Below are 17,314 nucleotides of genomic sequence, written 5' to 3' on the forward strand. Positions count from 1 at the left end.
CTGATATGTATCAAGACTCTGATCCACTGACCAACACCCTCTTGATATAATGTAGACCTGTCCTAGTTTAGGGCAAATTTGGGAGAAAAACTCCAAATGGGGGTTCCCCCAGGAAAACAAAATTCTAATGACCCCTCCCTCCAACTGGTCTGGGGAAAAAAAATTCCTTGGAGAGAAGTGGAAAAAGCTGTTTATTTAACAGAAATTGAATAATATTAAACAATAAAACCTCTCACTGTTTGACAGGATGGCAAATCCAGGAAGAAAAGTCTGTTTCATGTGGTGTAGCTCGGCCTGCTCAAGCTCTTACCAGTCCCTTCGTCGCTGGATAGTGCCGAGGCCCAGGCCCCGGTGGGCCACAGGCAGGAGCTCCCGGGGTTTGTCTGGTGTTTTTCAGTCCAAAGCAGGTTTGCACAGATCCAGGGAAAAAGGAAAGAAAAGGTTCAGGGAACTCCTCTGCTTCAGCTAGCTAAAACTAACTAAAAGCCAGAGAGAAGCTCTGTCCCGCTGTTTGTCCATGCTGCAGACACCACAGTCCAGCAGCAGGATGTGGGGGAGTGATGTTTTCTTTCAACACAAACTGCGCGCTTCTTCTTCCCTCTCTTTGCTCTCAAAGCCAGTCTTAAAGGTGCAGACTTAATATATACCATAAACAAGGCAATTGGAAATACCAGTATCATAAAGTCACCCCAGGACAAGGCTTTAAAGAGAAATTATGACAACACATTTTATTCCTACCTCCTTGGTCTATTCACCTGGATACCTGGTATTTAACATTTCAAATCTGTACCTCTGTAAAAACAATACTGAGAATTCTGGAGAGAAATGCTCAAACAATAGTCTTTTTCAAAATTTAACAAGCCAGGGAATATAGATGTAGTCTATAAAAGTAAAATAAACCCAAAGACATGAAGCTATGGAAATCCTTAAATAAACACAATTATGTTTAATTGTCTAATTAATTCTGTTTAGAGAAATGTCATAAAGTAATGACACAATTCTCATTAATGCATAATGGTATTTGTGTTCCCAGACTAAATTAAACTGGACTTCAATATGAAATTAATTTTCTCTCTCTATGAGGTTTTAGCCTGTGTGTGACGTATTTCAAGGCTGTCTTTTAGAGTCCATAAACTGATTAAATCTATGTTGGTGATATGGCCCTTTGTGTGGTTTGCTGGCATGCAGAATTTGGCAGGGAAGAGATTAATATTTCCCAGATACAGAGCTTCAGTTGCAAGGGAACCTTGACAAAAGAGAATTATTCTGTTCTCAGCCATGGTGAAGGAGGTACCTCTTCTCCAGAGTAAAAAGAGGATAATCAGAATAGAGTGTGTTAAAAGTTACCCCTCTTTGAAAGAGGGAACCTCCTGTCAAAAAGAGTCAGAATGTAACAGTGTTTCATAATCTTCCTTGTTAATTTAGAAGTCAAAGTGGAGGTGCCTTCTTAATCATCTCATGAGTCTATGTTGCTGTTTTGTACAGGCTGTGAAAAGTTTGCTGGTAAATTCTTGTTTGTAACATACACTGTAACATAGAACTTTACATGAATGACTAAAATAAAGTGATATAAAAATAAAATCTGCTATCTTCCAGAAGAAGAGACAATGTGCTAACCTCATACGAAATGCAAAATTCCAGCCTAGCATTCTAAAACCACACAATATATTTTGTCAAGATGGTTAGTAATGTTTCAGAATTCTCAGCAGAGAATGACTGAAGGAAACTGAAGTACATGGGGGTCAGAGAGCTTAGGTACAAGGCATAGCAAAACACATATAGATGAGAGTTCTGTGTTTATGGAGAAAACTATTACCTCTAGAGCTAATGTGCAGTAAGATCCAAGGATCCAGACAGGGAATTCTCTTTTTGGTGCCTCTCAGATTCCTTATGATATCCTTTGCTATGCATGAATAAAACTACACATGATTCCACATCCAGTAGCTCTACAGGACAGAGCAAAGACTGAAAAGCACTAAACAATAACCAGTGCAAGTAATAAACACAGTATCAGTATAATTTTATTAATGCAGTTAAGAGACACAGGGTAACTCAATGACTCACATGGAACTAGCAATGGCTCTGCCATACCTGGCTCCTAAACTCTTCCACAGGGTGCACTGATTATCTCAGTGGGTTCTGATCTTCTAAATTCTTATTCTGTCTCACACGCTTACAGTTTTCTGTCAGTACTTGTTCCCTACTTCTGTTAGTTCTGGTATTGTGCAGTGCAGGCTGGCTATGTAAAAATCTGATATAGGTTATCCCTTTTAAAGAGGGAGAATACATGGAAGAAGAGAAGAGAGACTGCGAGGCTGGGCTCTTAATATCCATAACACATGCTATCCTTGTACCGGATGTCCGCACCCAGGCTCTTGCAGCAGGGGCCTGCAGTAGTGTCTCCTGTAAGGAGACCAGAACTGCACCCGTGCTGAACACAGCTGGCTCCTGCCCATTCCAATGGATCCATCACATAGCAAAGCTGAGCCCCTCAGTCAGGATGGTGGCACCTGTATTTATTAAGAGTATTTATGAAATAACAAAAACACTCCACATCAGAGAGAGAAGGGAGGGGTGGAGGAAAGTGAAAGAAACTACCATGAGGACACTAAGTCAGAGAAGGAGGGAGAAGAGGTGGTGATGCAGAGATTTCCTCGTGGCTTATGGAGAGAATCCTGCAAGAGCAGACACCTATCACTGCAGACATTGGAGGACCCACTTAGAAGCATTATCTGGAGGAACCACTTGGAAAAGACCTAGAATGGAGCAATACAAACCATGAGGAGGAGCAACAAGTAGTGAGGAGCTGTTCTTGACCAACACCACCCTTCCCCTACACCAGGGATGAGAGGGCAAAGTAGTGAATGAAGGAGCAACGATGAACTTCTGAAGGGCATAAGGAGAAAAAGAGGGAGGTGCATTAGGATTTTTTTCTTTGCTTCTCACCATCCAACTCTACTTTAGTTGCCAAGAAAATTAATTTTCTTCAAGTCATGTCCGGTTTTCCCAGAATAGTAACTGATAGTTAAAGGTAAGTAATCTCCTCGTCTTTATTTTGACTTACAAGCATTTTCTTCTTTTTTTCTTTCCGTTTGGTGTTGAGGTAGAGGAATGAGAGAGTGGGGTGGAAGGGGCTGGGTGTGGGGCTAGAAGTCAGCCAAGTCAGGTCACCACAGTTCCTCAACTCTTAAACCTCTACTGTGTGAACAAATGAAAAGCAAGTAAAATCAGTAAAGAAAATTTAATATTTAGGTGACAAAACATCCTGGATCATACAAATAAAGGTAGGAGCTGTTTGTTCTTTCAGGAATCAAATCACCAGGAATTCCAGTGAGAGTGAATTCTGCAGTGCTATCTTCATTACATTACCCCACAGGTTCTGCTAAAAATTCGAAGTTAATAAAATCCACATGTTCCTGGTTATACAATATTTAACCTTTAAACAGATTCTAAGTACTCCAAGCTCAATCAGAAGGCAGATTGCTACACATTTCAAGTAGATTACCTAAGTTGTTAAAATACATTGTTCAAATCCAAAACATTTAAAATAAATTTAAACTTCTATTTTCCTTTAATTAATCAATAGAAAACTTGGTTTCTTTACAGTTGGTAGTTTTGTCACTTCTTGTATGATGCCAACAGAAAAACATCCAGAAAGAATCTCATATACACAATTTCATAGAAAGCTGTGCCACACTATATGGACATAGTTCATTAGTCTTTTGGACTAAGTTTATTTGTCTCTACAGTCAAAATATGCTGAAATCCCTTTGCTCCCTGCCCCAGGAAATCACCTGACTAGCTGCAGTCCACCAGGGGTGGGACTGGGAGGGGATTCAGCAAGGACAAATGTAGAAGACAAAGGAAGCTCTCTTTTCTGGGACACTGTCTCAGTTAATTCACAGAACAAACTCCTGGAAAAAAAAAAAAAGAGACCCAACAGGTAGTGGTGGGGACTTTTATACTGGGGGAAGGGGAGGGGAAAGCAGGCTACAGCCAATGGGGTGAAACCAGAGGGGAGAGGTGAGGGGAAAGATCCAACACACCACAGACCCAGGGGGAAGAAACAGGGAGGAATCATTTCAGTGCAAACTTAACTAACTTAGTGCAACATGATATAGCCCCCTTTTTAATTAAATGAAGTTAAAAGAAGAGTTTAACTATGGACATCTACCACCCCATGAGTCCCCAGCCTTTGACCAATTCACTGTACCAGTCTGCGCAAACGAGATGACAACCGGGATAGGGCTCATTACGAAGTTGAGTGGGAGGTAGGTTTTCATCAAAAGGAAAAACAAACATTTTTAAAGCATATTAACAGTCAGTAGGTGTCTGCCAGAGAATAACCAGATGTCAGGAAGGTTTCCTCTCCCTCTTTCCAGTGGCTGTTTCTTTTGGAAGCGACTGCCACTTGTTTTTCATCCCCCTCTACTGGAGCTGGGTTTTTGGGAATGAAAGGCTTTATCCACATTTGGGGCATCCAACGTTGTCCCGCAGGGGTGGACACACGCGCAGCCGTGTTACTCAGGTAACAAGTTCATAGGAGCCCTTGGTTTGCCAGGTTTCAGGGTCCCTGATTAAGACCAGTGGATGCTGTGACAACTTAAACTGATCACCACTGTTAAAGTGCCTAACCTCTAGAGGACTCATGTTTTCAAATGAACAATTCAGGAAATTGATAGTAAACATGGCTTTGCAGAGCTTTTGTTGTGGTAACATCCACACTGTTGCACTGCTCTGCCTGGCCAGGACTTGTTTTAGTGTCTGGTAGGTATGTTCAATCACAGATTGAGCAGTGGGGGAGTGGGGGATGCCAGTCTTATGTTCCACCCCCCACTGCTGAACAAATCCTAGGACCTCCTTGGATTTATACGCTGGGCCATTATCAGTTTTAATATCCCTAGGGATCCCCAGCACTGAAAAGGCCTCTACCAGGTGTTGTTTGGCCTGCACAGCCTTTTCCCCTGCATGGGCAGAGGCATAAACCACATTTGACATGTCAATGCACACGTGTACATACTTGAGGCGATCAAAACCGGGAATGTGTGTAATGTCTGTCTGCCACACTTCACAGCTCCCAAGGCCTTGAGGGTTAACCCCTACACCCAGCGATGGCACAGCCTGGAGCTGGCAACTAGGACAGGTGGCCACAATGGCTCGAACCTGACTCTGTGTTAGTTGGAACTGATGGATCAGACGTGGCACATTTGGATGATACTGCTGGTGGCTTAGCCTGCTGGAAGATGTCTGGAAGACATACCCTTTCAGCTGGGGCAGCAAGGGAATCTGCTTTACCCTTCCCTCAGTGATTTCGCCTGGCAAATCTGTATGTGACCTCACATGCATCACTTAGAAAGGTTGCTCTTGAGTTGAAACTAAATAAATTAATTTGGAGAGCACCTAAAGAGATGTTTGTTCTCGATGTCTTTGAGAACTGCCTGCTCTGCTCTGGACACTACCCCTGCTACATAGGTTGAGTCAGTGACCAAACTGATTGGCTCCGAAAACCTCTCATAGGCTCTCACGGCGGCAGACAGTTCAGCTGTCTGGGGTGACCCCTCCACAAGCTCAACATCAGCTTCCCAGTGCTGAGTCTGCGGATTTCTCCAAGTCATCACCGACTTGTGGGACGCCCCGGACGTGTCAGTGAATACTGTAAAAGCCTTCAGCAGCCTAGAGCTCCTTTTCTCACAAGGAATGAGATGGAATTCCTCATGAAAAAATATATGCAATGGTGCATGGACTGATATTTGTCCACTGTAACTCCCCAGAGCTAACTGGAGGCTAGCATTGCTCTGGCAGCAGGTGCTCAAACATCTCCTTGGTTTCTCAGAAAAGTGCTTTCCCTCCCCAGAAAGTTTGACCAGGAGGTGAATACACACAAAGTCACAACCAGCCAGTTCCCACAGCCTCACCCTGGCCTTTCAGAACAGCTGAGCCATCAGATCTTGTGGCTTGGTGATGGTTTTGGATCGTTCGTGGGAGAGGAAGACACACTCTATGAATGTGTCACTTCTGTCACTCTAAGAGTGAATCTCTCTGCCCTTCAACCCATTCGATTATCAACCCAATGTAAATGTAGCTTCCCCAGGGCGATGAATTTGAAAGGCAGCTCAGGCTTATAGTGATAAGCCTGTCTCAGTCAGAGCCTTTGTGCTTATTCAATTGTGGCTTTTGCCTCTGGGGTCAGTTCCCTGGGAGAAAGCAACTCTCTCCCCCTTCAATAAATTGAGCAGGGGATCCAGGTCCTCCTTACTGAGACCTAGCCAGGGTCTGACCTAGTTCAAAGACCTGCCAGGGAATGGAGATTTGCTAGGGTTTTGGGATTACTAGCAATTTCTAATTTCTGCAGACCAATGGTATGTGCAGTGATCTCTAAGCCCAGGTACTTTCAAGGTGGCATCCTTTGAACTTTATCTTCCTGCAGATGGAATCCAGCAGAGATTTACAGAAACTTTAACCACTAGGTCAAGTGTGTGTTGGAGTGTAGTGTCATTGGGGGTACATACAAGCATATCCATGTAGTATAAGATGATGGCTTCCCTTTTTTTTGGTGCACACCGGGGACAGTAATGAAGCCACATACCATTGGCAGATGGAAAGACTGCACTTCATTCCCTGAGGTGGAACTCTCCAGAGGTACCATTTCATTGGGGCCTCCTGGTTGACCATAGGAACTGAGAAAGCAAATAGCGGCGCATCTGTCAGGTGCAGGGGAATTTGGAAGAAACAATCTTTAATGTCCAGAACTGCCAATTGCCAATTTTGTGGGAGCATTGTCGGGGAGGGCATCCCAGGTTGAGTGACTCCATGTCCTCAATTACTTTGTTTATTTCGTGGAGATCCTGAAGGAGGCACCATTTATCTTTCCCTGGCTTCTTTATTACAAAAAAACAGGGAAATCCAAGGCTGGTTGTTTCCTCTAAGTGGCTTTTGGACAATTGTTCCTCCACCAGCTCTTTGAGCACCCTGAGCTTTTCTTTACTGAGTGGCCACTGATTTACCCAGACTGGATTGTCATTCAGCCACATTAACTTTTTGGTAGGGCTCTCCACAGTGGCAGCTTCTAAAAATCCTTGGAAGACTCAGGGATAATTAGTTTGACTCCCCACTGGGACATGGTGTCTCTTCCCCACAGGGGGCACTTGTTATCAGTGATAAATGGATGGACACATGCCAATTTCTCATCCAGACCCTCAATCTGAATGATGTTCTTAGAAACTTTTTCCAATTTCACTCCTCCTACACCTTGGATTTTGCCAGTCATGAGTTGCAAGTCCCAGTGTGAAGGCATGATTCAGGTATGATCATCACATCTGCCCCCATGTCAATCAACCCTTCCACATGGAGATGATCTGGTCCATGGGTTAGGTTTTGATAAACCCATGATGGGTTTATCCTCACCAACCACTTCTGCCACTGGGCAGGTGGTTTGTCATCTGCTGAGACCTCTGCTGGAACAGGAATGGCATGGGCAATGATTTGCCCCTTGGCCAAATACAACGGTAGCTGAGGACAACATGCCAGGAGAGTGAGGAGTGTTAAGTCTCCCTTGATTGTCATGGGAGCCACCTCAATCTCCATGGGTGTGTGTGCTGTGTTCACAGTAACAAAATACTCACTATCCAGTCCTGTCACTTCTCTTGAATTGTCCAGCAGGTCCACTCCAATGACTGTCCAACAAGTAGACCTGAAAACAAATGCTTTGGCAGTTACAAGGCTGGATCACTTGTGAGGCAGCCAGACTTTGTTAGGCATGTGTTCCCAAAACTGTTTTTCGCAGTCCCACACCCTGCTTCCCTTCCTCCCCCTAATCAATTAAGACAGAAGCTTTTCCTCCTCTGGAACCTACTACATTTATATCATTGCACTGGCAGGGCTGCAGTCTAGTTTCAGGTTTTTTGTTGGTTGACTACTGCTTCCTTTTGATATTTCTTTCGGTGCTGGCTTTGAGGACAGTCTCTGGCAAAGTGTCCTGTCCTTTCACACTGGAACCAGATGATATGCTGAAGCTGCTCCAATGACACCTGCGGCTTCTTCATGCCTGGTGTTACCATTGCTATAGTCATTGGGTTTGTCAATCCTGGCCTCCTGTTTTGTGCACCAAACAACTCTGCTTTCTTGGTACACGCTTCTATCATCTGTGCTATAGTGGGTGGAGGATCAATGGGCAGTTCCAGAATCACCCTGCAGCAGGCCTCATTGGCTTTCCTCTGCGCCATCTCTTCAATCAGCTCCGCCTGCACCACTGGTCCTTCCACTTGCCTCTCTGCTTGTGCTCGAAGCCTGTGGACAAACTGCAAAAAACTTTCTGAAGGAAACTGTTTAATGTTAACTATAACTACCCTGGGTTTCAACTGTTGGCAATTGGTTAAAAACCTTTTCTGTCACGCCACAGATTTTATCTAAAATGGATTTTGTTAGCACCCGAACCTGGTCCTTGGGTTTAGCCCACATCCCCTCACCGCATAGATGTGGTTCAAATGTGATCTCATTATCATTTGCATCTTTTGCACCCTAGGTGCTTTGCTTGAGCTCAACCAGGACCCTTTTTAAAGATCTCTTCCATGTGCTTTCCCAAAGATCAAACTCTGAGGAGGTTAGGAGACACCAGAAGAGGTCTCTGAGATCAACTGGAACTAACTCAGATGTTAAAGTAGCTCTCATCATTCCTTTAATGATTTCACTATTTCTACCAAACTCCCTTTGGGGTTTACAGATTTCTTTTATGTTTTGCCAAGAGAAGGACCGAAAGTGTCTATTTATCCTTCTTTTACCAATTTATATGACAGGAGAGGCTGAGGATATAGCTTCTTTTTAATCATTTCCAGGGCCCCCACCCCCTGGGTCCCCCTGCCCATCCTCACTCCCACAGGGGCAGGGAGCACAACCCCCACCAGGTCCAGGGAGGAGTCCAGCCCTATCCCTGTGGGATCTGGGTGGGGATTCACCCACCCCCCATGGGAGCAGGGTGGGGACATCCCCCCTCCACCCTGCACGAACAGGGGGTAGACCCACCCTCCCCACTGTGGGAACAGGGCAGGGACTCAGCCCTCACCTGTGGGAATGAGGAACAGGGCGAGGGGGTGTGGGAACCAGGGACAGGAAAGGGGGTGGGGTCACCGTGGGAACCAGGATTGCAACACCTGGGGGCAGGGTCACAGGATGACATCATGAAGGGCAGGAACATAGTGGAGCGGCGATGGACGTCTGAGGGAAGAAAGGGGTTGTGAGTGGAGTACGGGTCAGGGGAAGGGACAGGTGGTGAAAGGGATTATGGGAAGAAGAAGATGGGTAAGATGGCAATCCCCCATGTGGCCATCCAGCATGTGGCCAGCACCATCTTGGATCTTGGTTGGGATGGGGGTGTCATCACTTTTAAAACTAACAGAATGCTGTAACTGAAGAGTAGCCACCTGGGTAAAAGAGTGCAGGAAAAGATGCTGATGTTAGAAGCTACTTGCACAGTGCAGTCTTCCTTCCTTCACAGCAAAAACAGCACAGCCAGCCCAGGGAGGCTTTTTCTCAGTTCCTCCACCCCAACATGTTGGGGTAAGAGATAAAACTGCTTTGCAGAGAACCACATTTTTTTTTAAACTCAGTTGGCAACCACGTGGGAGTGGCCACACACCAAGCCAAGCTGCTAAAAGCCATGTGGCCAGAGCCGTTGCGCTTGCTGCATGCCACGCCTCCTGCAGCTGCCACTCGTGTGGCACTGGGCACACCACGTAGCCGCCCGAAAAGAAAACAAAACCACAAGTCCACCCATGGCTGTGCTGCACTGCCCATGCACTCTTGACATGCCACGGTGCTGGAAAAAAAACCCACAGCTGCCATGCAGTAGAGGCAAGAAACCACGGCTCATGCGCCTCCGACACAGCAGTTGCCGAGCTGTGCGCCACACCTCAGAGACTGCCACCCTGCGCAGCACCCGTCTGCTGCCCCGTGCCAGAACATGCTGTGTGCAGTTGCTGGGCTGCTGCACCTCGCGGCTGTGCACCTCGCCTACCGAACCTGCGCAGCTGAACACACTCATCCCTTCCTGGGTCCTCAGCTGGCTCGGGGCTGTGTAGCAAGTCCTTTATGTCCTGGGACTGACCTTCCCGGGCTTAGGAAGGCTGTTGATCCTGCCCTGGTAAGTGCGGTTACACAAAAAGCAACTCGCTGCTACAGGGTAGGTGACAATCCAAAACTTGTACAATCCCCACTTGGATTTCCAGCTGCTGCCTGGGGTCTCTGTCCTTAAGACAAGCCCCCACATAGGACGCCAACTTCCGAAATCCCTTTTTTCTCAGCCCCAGGAAATTGCCTGACTAGCTGCAGTCCACCGGGTGTGGGAGGGGGTTCAGCAAGGACAAAGGTAAAAGACAAAGGAAGCTCTCTTTTCTGGGACACTGTCTCAGTTAATTCACAGAACAAACTCCCGGCAAAAAAAAAGAGACCCAACAGGCAGTGGCGGGGACTTTTATACTGGGGGAAGGGGAGGGGAAAGTAGGCTACAGCCAATGGGGTGAAACTGAAGGGAAGGGGCGAGGGGAAAGATCCAACACACCACAGACCCGGGGGGAGAAAGAGGGAGAAATCATTTCAGTGCAAATATAACTAGCTTAGTGCAACATGACAAAAAAAGTAACTTTAATTTAAAATAATAATCAAAGGAGCAGTAACACTTCCTGAATAAACCAATAATGGAAATAGAAATTAAACCTTTCGGTGGTGGTGGTTTTGATTTTGCATAAGGTGGTTTCATGAAATACACACATAATGAGACAGACACAGATACAGACATAGGCATGGACCCAGACAAAGATTTGTCTTGTATTAAGTATTGTAAACTATTCTTTAAACTAAACTGAGATAACTAACTTCTACTAACTTCTGAGAAATTCAAAGAGGAATACACTTCAATTTAATTTAATCTGCTAATTGGCACTAGCTGTCCATAAAAAGAGATTTATGACTGCTAAATTTGTCCCTTACCAAAGACAATGTTACCATGAAGGTTTCCTCTGGGAAAACAAAAAACAGGAAATCAGAATAAACAATAATTCTTTAAAGAGGACTTAGTCTTTTTAACATTAAGGGCTAGGAAGAGTGTTTTTCCTGATGGATTTATTTACATTTATCCAGTAGCCCTCTGGATATGTATCCAGACCAGGAAAATTTGCCAAGCTTGGAGACCACTGTTAAGCACACCCTCCTCTGGCTACAGTAAGCACTGGGAGTACCAGATCAGTGGAGCAGAGGGACCTGGGACTGGGAAGCACTCTTGGGTCCACAGCTCAGACCTGGGTCAGTGAATCACTCTGCAGCAGCTGATCCCAAGCAGCTGCCATGGTGAAAACAAGACTGTAATGTGAAAACTTACAACTGATCAATATTTTGATTTTGCTAAAATAAAAGGATATTAGTTCACATTTTTCCTACTTGTTTCAAATATCTGTATGGTAAATATTTTGTAATGTTGTGTGTTGTGACATGTGATTTGACATTATTTTTTGAATTTTGATATAGTAATTACTTGAGTTACCTTTCAAGACAGAAATTTTCCAATTCTATATGCAGTATATGTGATTTTGTAAGCTTTCTGAGATTAAACTACCACATTTTCTGTGTTTTTCATTTTCATTTATTCCTTATAGGTAAACTCACTTTCCTCTCTTCACTAGCATCTCTGTTCCTAGAGAAAGATGCTGGTTGGCATGGCAAATCAAAGCAACAGTCAGCATATAGGAAGCTGTTTCATATTTCAGAGGAAATGAGATGTTGAGAACTTTGGTCACTGTTTTTTCAGTGACATTATATCTGAGATTCCTTAGTACAGTCTTGATTAACTAACCTGTTATTTAACTGATTAAGAAAATCTGTACTAGAAGCCACTATCTAGGTTGCAAGCAAATACATGCTCAGAAATTGAAGTTTCTCTTGAATTAACACTGATCTTTAAAAAACAGCTGCTTGCTATATGTACTGAAGTCTGCTCTCTTGCTTATAGGGTAATAAGAGTCCTAAGCTATTCCATTTTTCCACACCAGAGCAGCTGTACCTAGAACTACAGAGTCATGGAAATAGGATGGCAGTACTGTACTTGCTCCACAGTAAGTCACACTGCACTCCTATACTATCATATTTAAAAGAGGGATGCCCATAATGGGTTACACCTGTAGCTTCATCTATTCTCAGACCTTGAAAAAGCATGTTTTCTGGCTTGTGTCAAGAAAGGCAGTCAAAGTTGTGTAAATCTCTTGCAGGTATTTAGACCAGCCAATGCATATGGCCTCTGAATAGAACTGTGGAAATTTCTTAGGAAGTCAAAAGTGGCATTGGCACAGAATTACTCATCAGCCCACACAGTTTAAAATTTTCTAGCTTATCTGTTTACCTCACTGCATTTCTCATCTGCCTTAAAAATCAGTGCACAAAGATACAGGTCAACCAAAATAAATGATTGTGATTTTCCAGTTTTAGGGTCAGCCTAGAAACTTGTTTATGAAGAAAATTTGAATTTGAATATTTAATCTCTTTGACTGATAATAACTCTCTTTAGAAGCAACTTTAATAGTAATAGGCTGTTCTAGAGCTTTCTCCACACCAAAACCACAAACACTTCAAGGTTTCGTCTGAGTCTGGAGCACTACTGTCAAAATCAAAATGACCTTTACTACAAGATAGTGAAGAAAAAAAGACCATAACTGGAAAACTACTCTGCTGTAGAAAAATTATCAAAGAAATGCAATGATATCTGTACTGAACTCTGTCTCAAGATAAATCATTTAAAAAAACAATTTTTTACTTGAAAATTTAAATTTTAATTCCTTGATAAGGTAATACATATGATCCAGTCAAATAAGTCTTCTGTCAACCATGGGTCTATATTTTCCGACATTAGTGAAACAATTTTAGTGGTTGATAGTTGCATGAGCACATTCAGAAGCATAAAGGTTCTGGCTTACTAAGAAATCTGAGTGCACATTAGAACCTCCAGTATCAGTGAACAGAAATTTTATTGTTTTGTTTGCTTATTTATATTAATGAAGCATTATGGAACAGATATTACAGAGTAACTTTAGATTGTATTCCTTTGTAGAATTCCTTATAGCATTCCAGGTGCCACTCTTCGACACTCATATGCAAGTACATGTGTGTTTCTGAAGGAATGTGCTGGAATCCAAGAGCTAAGAATACCACCTATGTAGAAGAAAGTTTACAGGAGCCATAAAATAAGGATAGAGATAGCTTCAGAATAGTGGAAGAAAAAAATACTGGCAAATTCTCATCATACTCATTCAGAGTTATGCTGTGAAGAGGGTCTAATCATTAAGTGAAGAAACTAAGACCAGGAAAAAAGAACTAAAATGTTCTTGGATGTATATTGATCCTGATGGTGATGATTTACACCCAGCATACCACCAAAGAACAAACATACCACCGGGAGTCACTAGACATGAAATTGTCAAATCATTCATGTGTTGCACAACTGTCAGGTCTCTGGAATAGCCATTATCATAGTAAAAGTGTTATATTTAGGCCTCTTCATCTTAAGTTTATTTTGAACACATTTGCTGATATTTCCCATAGTGCTAAAAGGAATTCTTCTGAAGGGAGGAAAGAAATAAAAGCTTTAAAATACAATAATGGATTTTTTTTTCCCTAACTGTAGAAGCTCTATCTGCTTAAGACAACTTGAGGGAAGTTTTTTTTCCTATGCATGATTACATATGACAGCTAATATTTTACTGTAGATTTTTCAAATGACTGAATGGAATTATTTGTGATAGAATGTTTATGTGATTACAGGGTGAACCAGGAAAGGTATCTTTTCTGGTTTTAACAACTGTATGAACAGAAGAGAGCTTCTGTCTTCTCATGCAACCATATTGTTCATGCAAACAGAAAAATTAGCGCAGGCTGAATGAAAAATGAACAGACTTGTATTTATGAACATCATTATTTACACAGCTGCAAATTACATTACAGAACTCAAAATGATTGTATAAACACAGTCACAGAATAACCCAACTAAGTTTACTGTTGTATGAAAACAGCAAGACTCACAGGTGTTAATGATTAACTTTTGGTTTTTTTGTGATTGCTTTTAAATATAATACTGATAAGAAACAGGGTTTTTTCATATTGCTTCTCTTTGAAATTCACTAACAGTGGTCTGTGATATGTTAAATCATTATTTTAGGAGAAAATAAATATTTCTCTTAGCTGTTTATGTCTGTTGAGGACACAGAAATTTACTTTTAATAATGTTAATCTAAAAAATATATCACTGGCTAAATAGCACCTCACCTTTAGAACTCATATTCCCAAACAAACACAAGAGCTATAGAAAGGTTCATAGACAAAATACCTTGAAGAGCTAGAGAGTATCGCATCTTGCTGGAGCTTATCTGGCTCTATCCCTTCAGCCTTCAACAGGAGCGGGTCACACCCCAGGAGCAGGATGAACCGAGGTGTGACTAGAGCACTTGCTCTACGGCTTTTTGGCTGCACTCTGAGGAAACAAGGATGAGAGGGAGGTCTTTTGCATGGGATAAAAAAGGATTTATTGCTCTGCGGAATTTTGTGGGCAGAAGACAGAAAATACGAGCGTGCAACAGCTGAAATAGGGAGGCTGTTCCAAGGGAGGGTACAAAGCATCAGCTAATCAGAGATATCCTGGGGAGGGTAAAAGGCAGGGTTCACAAAATCATCACCCAATGAGGGAGCTGGGGGGGGAAGTTGGGTCACATGGACTAATCAAGTGTCGAAGTTTAGGGGATTTCCGAAGTGGAATTCCAATCATGTGGTGGGCCTAAGACAGATTGACAGGAGACTCAGGGTAGATTGACAACATGGGGTGGGAGGGTCTCATTTGGACCAAACCATCAACTTAGGTAATAACAGAACATACCATTGACAAGAAACACACTGCAACAAGAGAGTATGTTAAGCTTGGGCTGGGTGTAGACAGGGAGGGGAAAACAGAAGGGGAAGGAAAGAAACTCAGCAGATTGTAGAAAGGCCCATGTGTTAAAAAGATTAACTGGAAAAGTTAGAACTTTGATGTCAAAATACAAAGCTTGTATTGTTGTAATGCAGTTAGAAAAAATGGTATGACCCTAAGAATGTACCTCCGAAAACACAGACTTGTAAATTCTTTCCCTTATCTTGTTCTCCCCAGCTCCTCTTATTGGTTGTGTAAATTCCCCACATCCCTTTCCCCTGCCTTGAAAAAGGGGTGCCTCTCGATACGTCTTCCTCTTTCCCTCCTGCCATCTCACCCCAAAGGATCCCAAGAAATAAAGCTGTAACTGCCATCTCAGCAAAGGGAAAGAGCCTCGTTTTTAGGGCCTCGTCTGGCAAGCTAAAACTACCTCCCCAGCCTCCCTGCCCGCTGCGGGGTGGACAGAGGTAACAGAGGGCCTGGGGACAGAGTTATTGTAGCGGGTGGCGTCCAAGGAGGGCACGACCCCTAAAACCAGCTGGAAACACAGGTTTTTCGCACGCCTGGGCACGTCAGCTACCTTGAAAAGCTAAGATTATAGCTTACAAGGACTGGATTGGTACCTTCCTCACGCCCAGGGGAACCCCATCCACACAGGAGGTTTTCTACCGCTTGACAACGTAAGCGTGGTGAGTCACACTAGCCAGCCCGGCAGGCCAACGCAGAAGCGGGGCAGGAGCCGAGCCGGGGATCAGCAGAGCATGTGCCTGACCTGGCGGCAGGGACGTGTCCCCGCAGGCAGCGGGGAACAGCCGGCGGGCGGCGGCACGGCCCGGGCAGGCACAGCGCGGCCAGGCGCGACGAGGGCGAGCTGCACGCCGGGGCGGCAGCGCGGCGCGGGACCAGCGGCGGCAGCCCCAGTGGCCACAGTGCGCGAGGCCCCTCCGCGTGGCATTGATTGAGCCACGGCTCCCGTATGGTGCCGGCTGTGGCACGGTGTTGGGGGGTAGTAAAAAAAAAAAGCCTGCCTTTACATAGCTTTGTTGCTTTGCAGTAAAACAAGATAAAAACAAGTTTTGAAAACACAATTTTAATAACAGGCATGGGATCTAACATATCTACATCCCAACCAAAATTAGAATCCAAATTGCAAGAATTTTTAAGTACTATAAATGTTAAAATCTCTAAAAAAAAGTTAAAATGTTTCACAGAGTGGTTATCTCATAACAATCCACAGCTAGATTGGTCAGAACTAAATTCTATCTCTACATGGAATCAAATTGGCAATATTCTCACTCAAAAAATAGAGGAAGGAAAAAAAAATGCTTCAAAATATCTCCTAATTTTTCTTATAATCCGAAAAGAATTGATCAAAAAAGACATAAAAAAACAGCCATTGCAGCCTTCATCAGTATCCCATACCTTTTCCCCCATACCTTCTGCTCCTGTGCTGAAAAACATACATGAAACAAATACAGAAACTCAAGAAATGCACTGTAATAATGCCATTTCTGGAGCCATGTGTCTCATTCAGCACCCCAGCTCTGACAGCCTTGCGCTGACTATCAGAGAATCTTACCCTAATATTCCAACTGTGAAATCCCCAGGCCTCCATGTGCCTAAAATCCAAGGTGGAGTTGGCCATGTGTCAGCTACACATATGGAAGAACCCCCCTTGTATCTCCCTTCCCATGACTCCCTCTATCCACCTCCCTCTGCCCATTTCCCTCACTCCGCCCATAACCCCTCCCCTCTCTCTCACATCTCCCCCCTCCTGCAGTACCCTGCTCAAGCATGGCATCGCCTTACAAATACATCCCCAAATGTTGCAATCTTGCTCTCCACACCCCTGCCTCGTGTCCCACGGGGTCGGGGAGAGTGAGAGGAGCAGCCCTGCCCCCTGCTCCCATGGAGGGGCGGGGGAAGGGGTGTCCTGGCCCTGCCCCCGGGGAGGGGAGAAGTGTCCTTGGCCAGCCCCTGTGGGGGTGTGGATGAGACCCTCCACCCATCTAGGGCTGAGGCACGGCTCCCTGGGCCTGCTGCGGCTGTAGCTATGTCCCTTCACCAGCCCGGGAGTGATGCAGGGCCCCCTGGGTCCCCTGCAGGGGTAGATAAGGCCCTTCACCAGCCCGGGGGTGCTGGTGAAAGCCCCCATTGCCCGGTGGGGGGTGGGGTTGGGCAGGGAGACACCAGAGATACAGGCTCTGGGGAAGATAAGGATATACCTACGGCAGCACCTGTGATATTTACTGGTAAGAAAAGAGCTAATAGACAATATCAGCCTTTCGTTTACCATGATATCAGAGAGATATGTAAAATACAACGTGAATTTGGCAAAAATAGTGAAATATTTAAAAGAATGATTAGACCTACTTTAAA

General features: G+C 44.2%; 1 protein-coding gene across 1 annotated transcript; it reads right to left on the bottom strand.

Moving 5' to 3' along the window:
• Positions 1-557: 557 nt before the first annotated feature.
• Positions 558-16,580, bottom strand: LOC107215878. Its single transcript, XM_015652231.1, has 8 exons — positions 16,515-16,580; positions 15,605-15,981; positions 14,360-14,623; positions 7,623-7,690; positions 6,587-6,677; positions 3,795-3,914; positions 2,599-3,198; positions 558-2,510 (listed from the first exon to the last, which is right to left on the bottom strand). Exons 1-7 carry the CDS (start codon positions 16,578-16,580, stop codon positions 3,168-3,170), a joined length of 1,017 nt encoding a protein of 338 aa, XP_015507717.1. The 3' UTR covers positions 558-2,510; positions 2,599-3,167.
• Positions 16,581-17,314: the final 734 nt, after the last annotated feature.

This window comes from Parus major, chromosome Z (assembly GCF_001522545.3).
Source record: "Parus major isolate Abel chromosome Z, Parus_major1.1, whole genome shotgun sequence".
Lineage (NCBI taxonomy): Eukaryota > Metazoa > Chordata > Aves > Passeriformes > Paridae > Parus > Parus major.

What these genes read in the sequence shown, in the direction of transcription:
- LOC107215878 (XM_015652231.1), bottom strand. Translation starts at nt 16,580, where the DNA reads ATGGCCAACTCCACCTTGGATTTTAGGCACATGGAGGCCTGGGGATTT. An exon ending in ATACTCTCTAGCTCTTCAAG is followed by an intron (nt 7,691 to 14,359) that starts GTATTTTGTCTA and finishes ATTTGTTTTCAG; the next exon opens with GTCTACTTGTTGGACAGTCA. An exon ending in AGTCTTTCCATCTGCCAATG is followed by an intron (nt 3,915 to 6,586) that starts GTATGTGGCTTC and finishes TTTTTTTTCCAG; the next exon opens with GAGTTTGTTCTGTGAATTAA.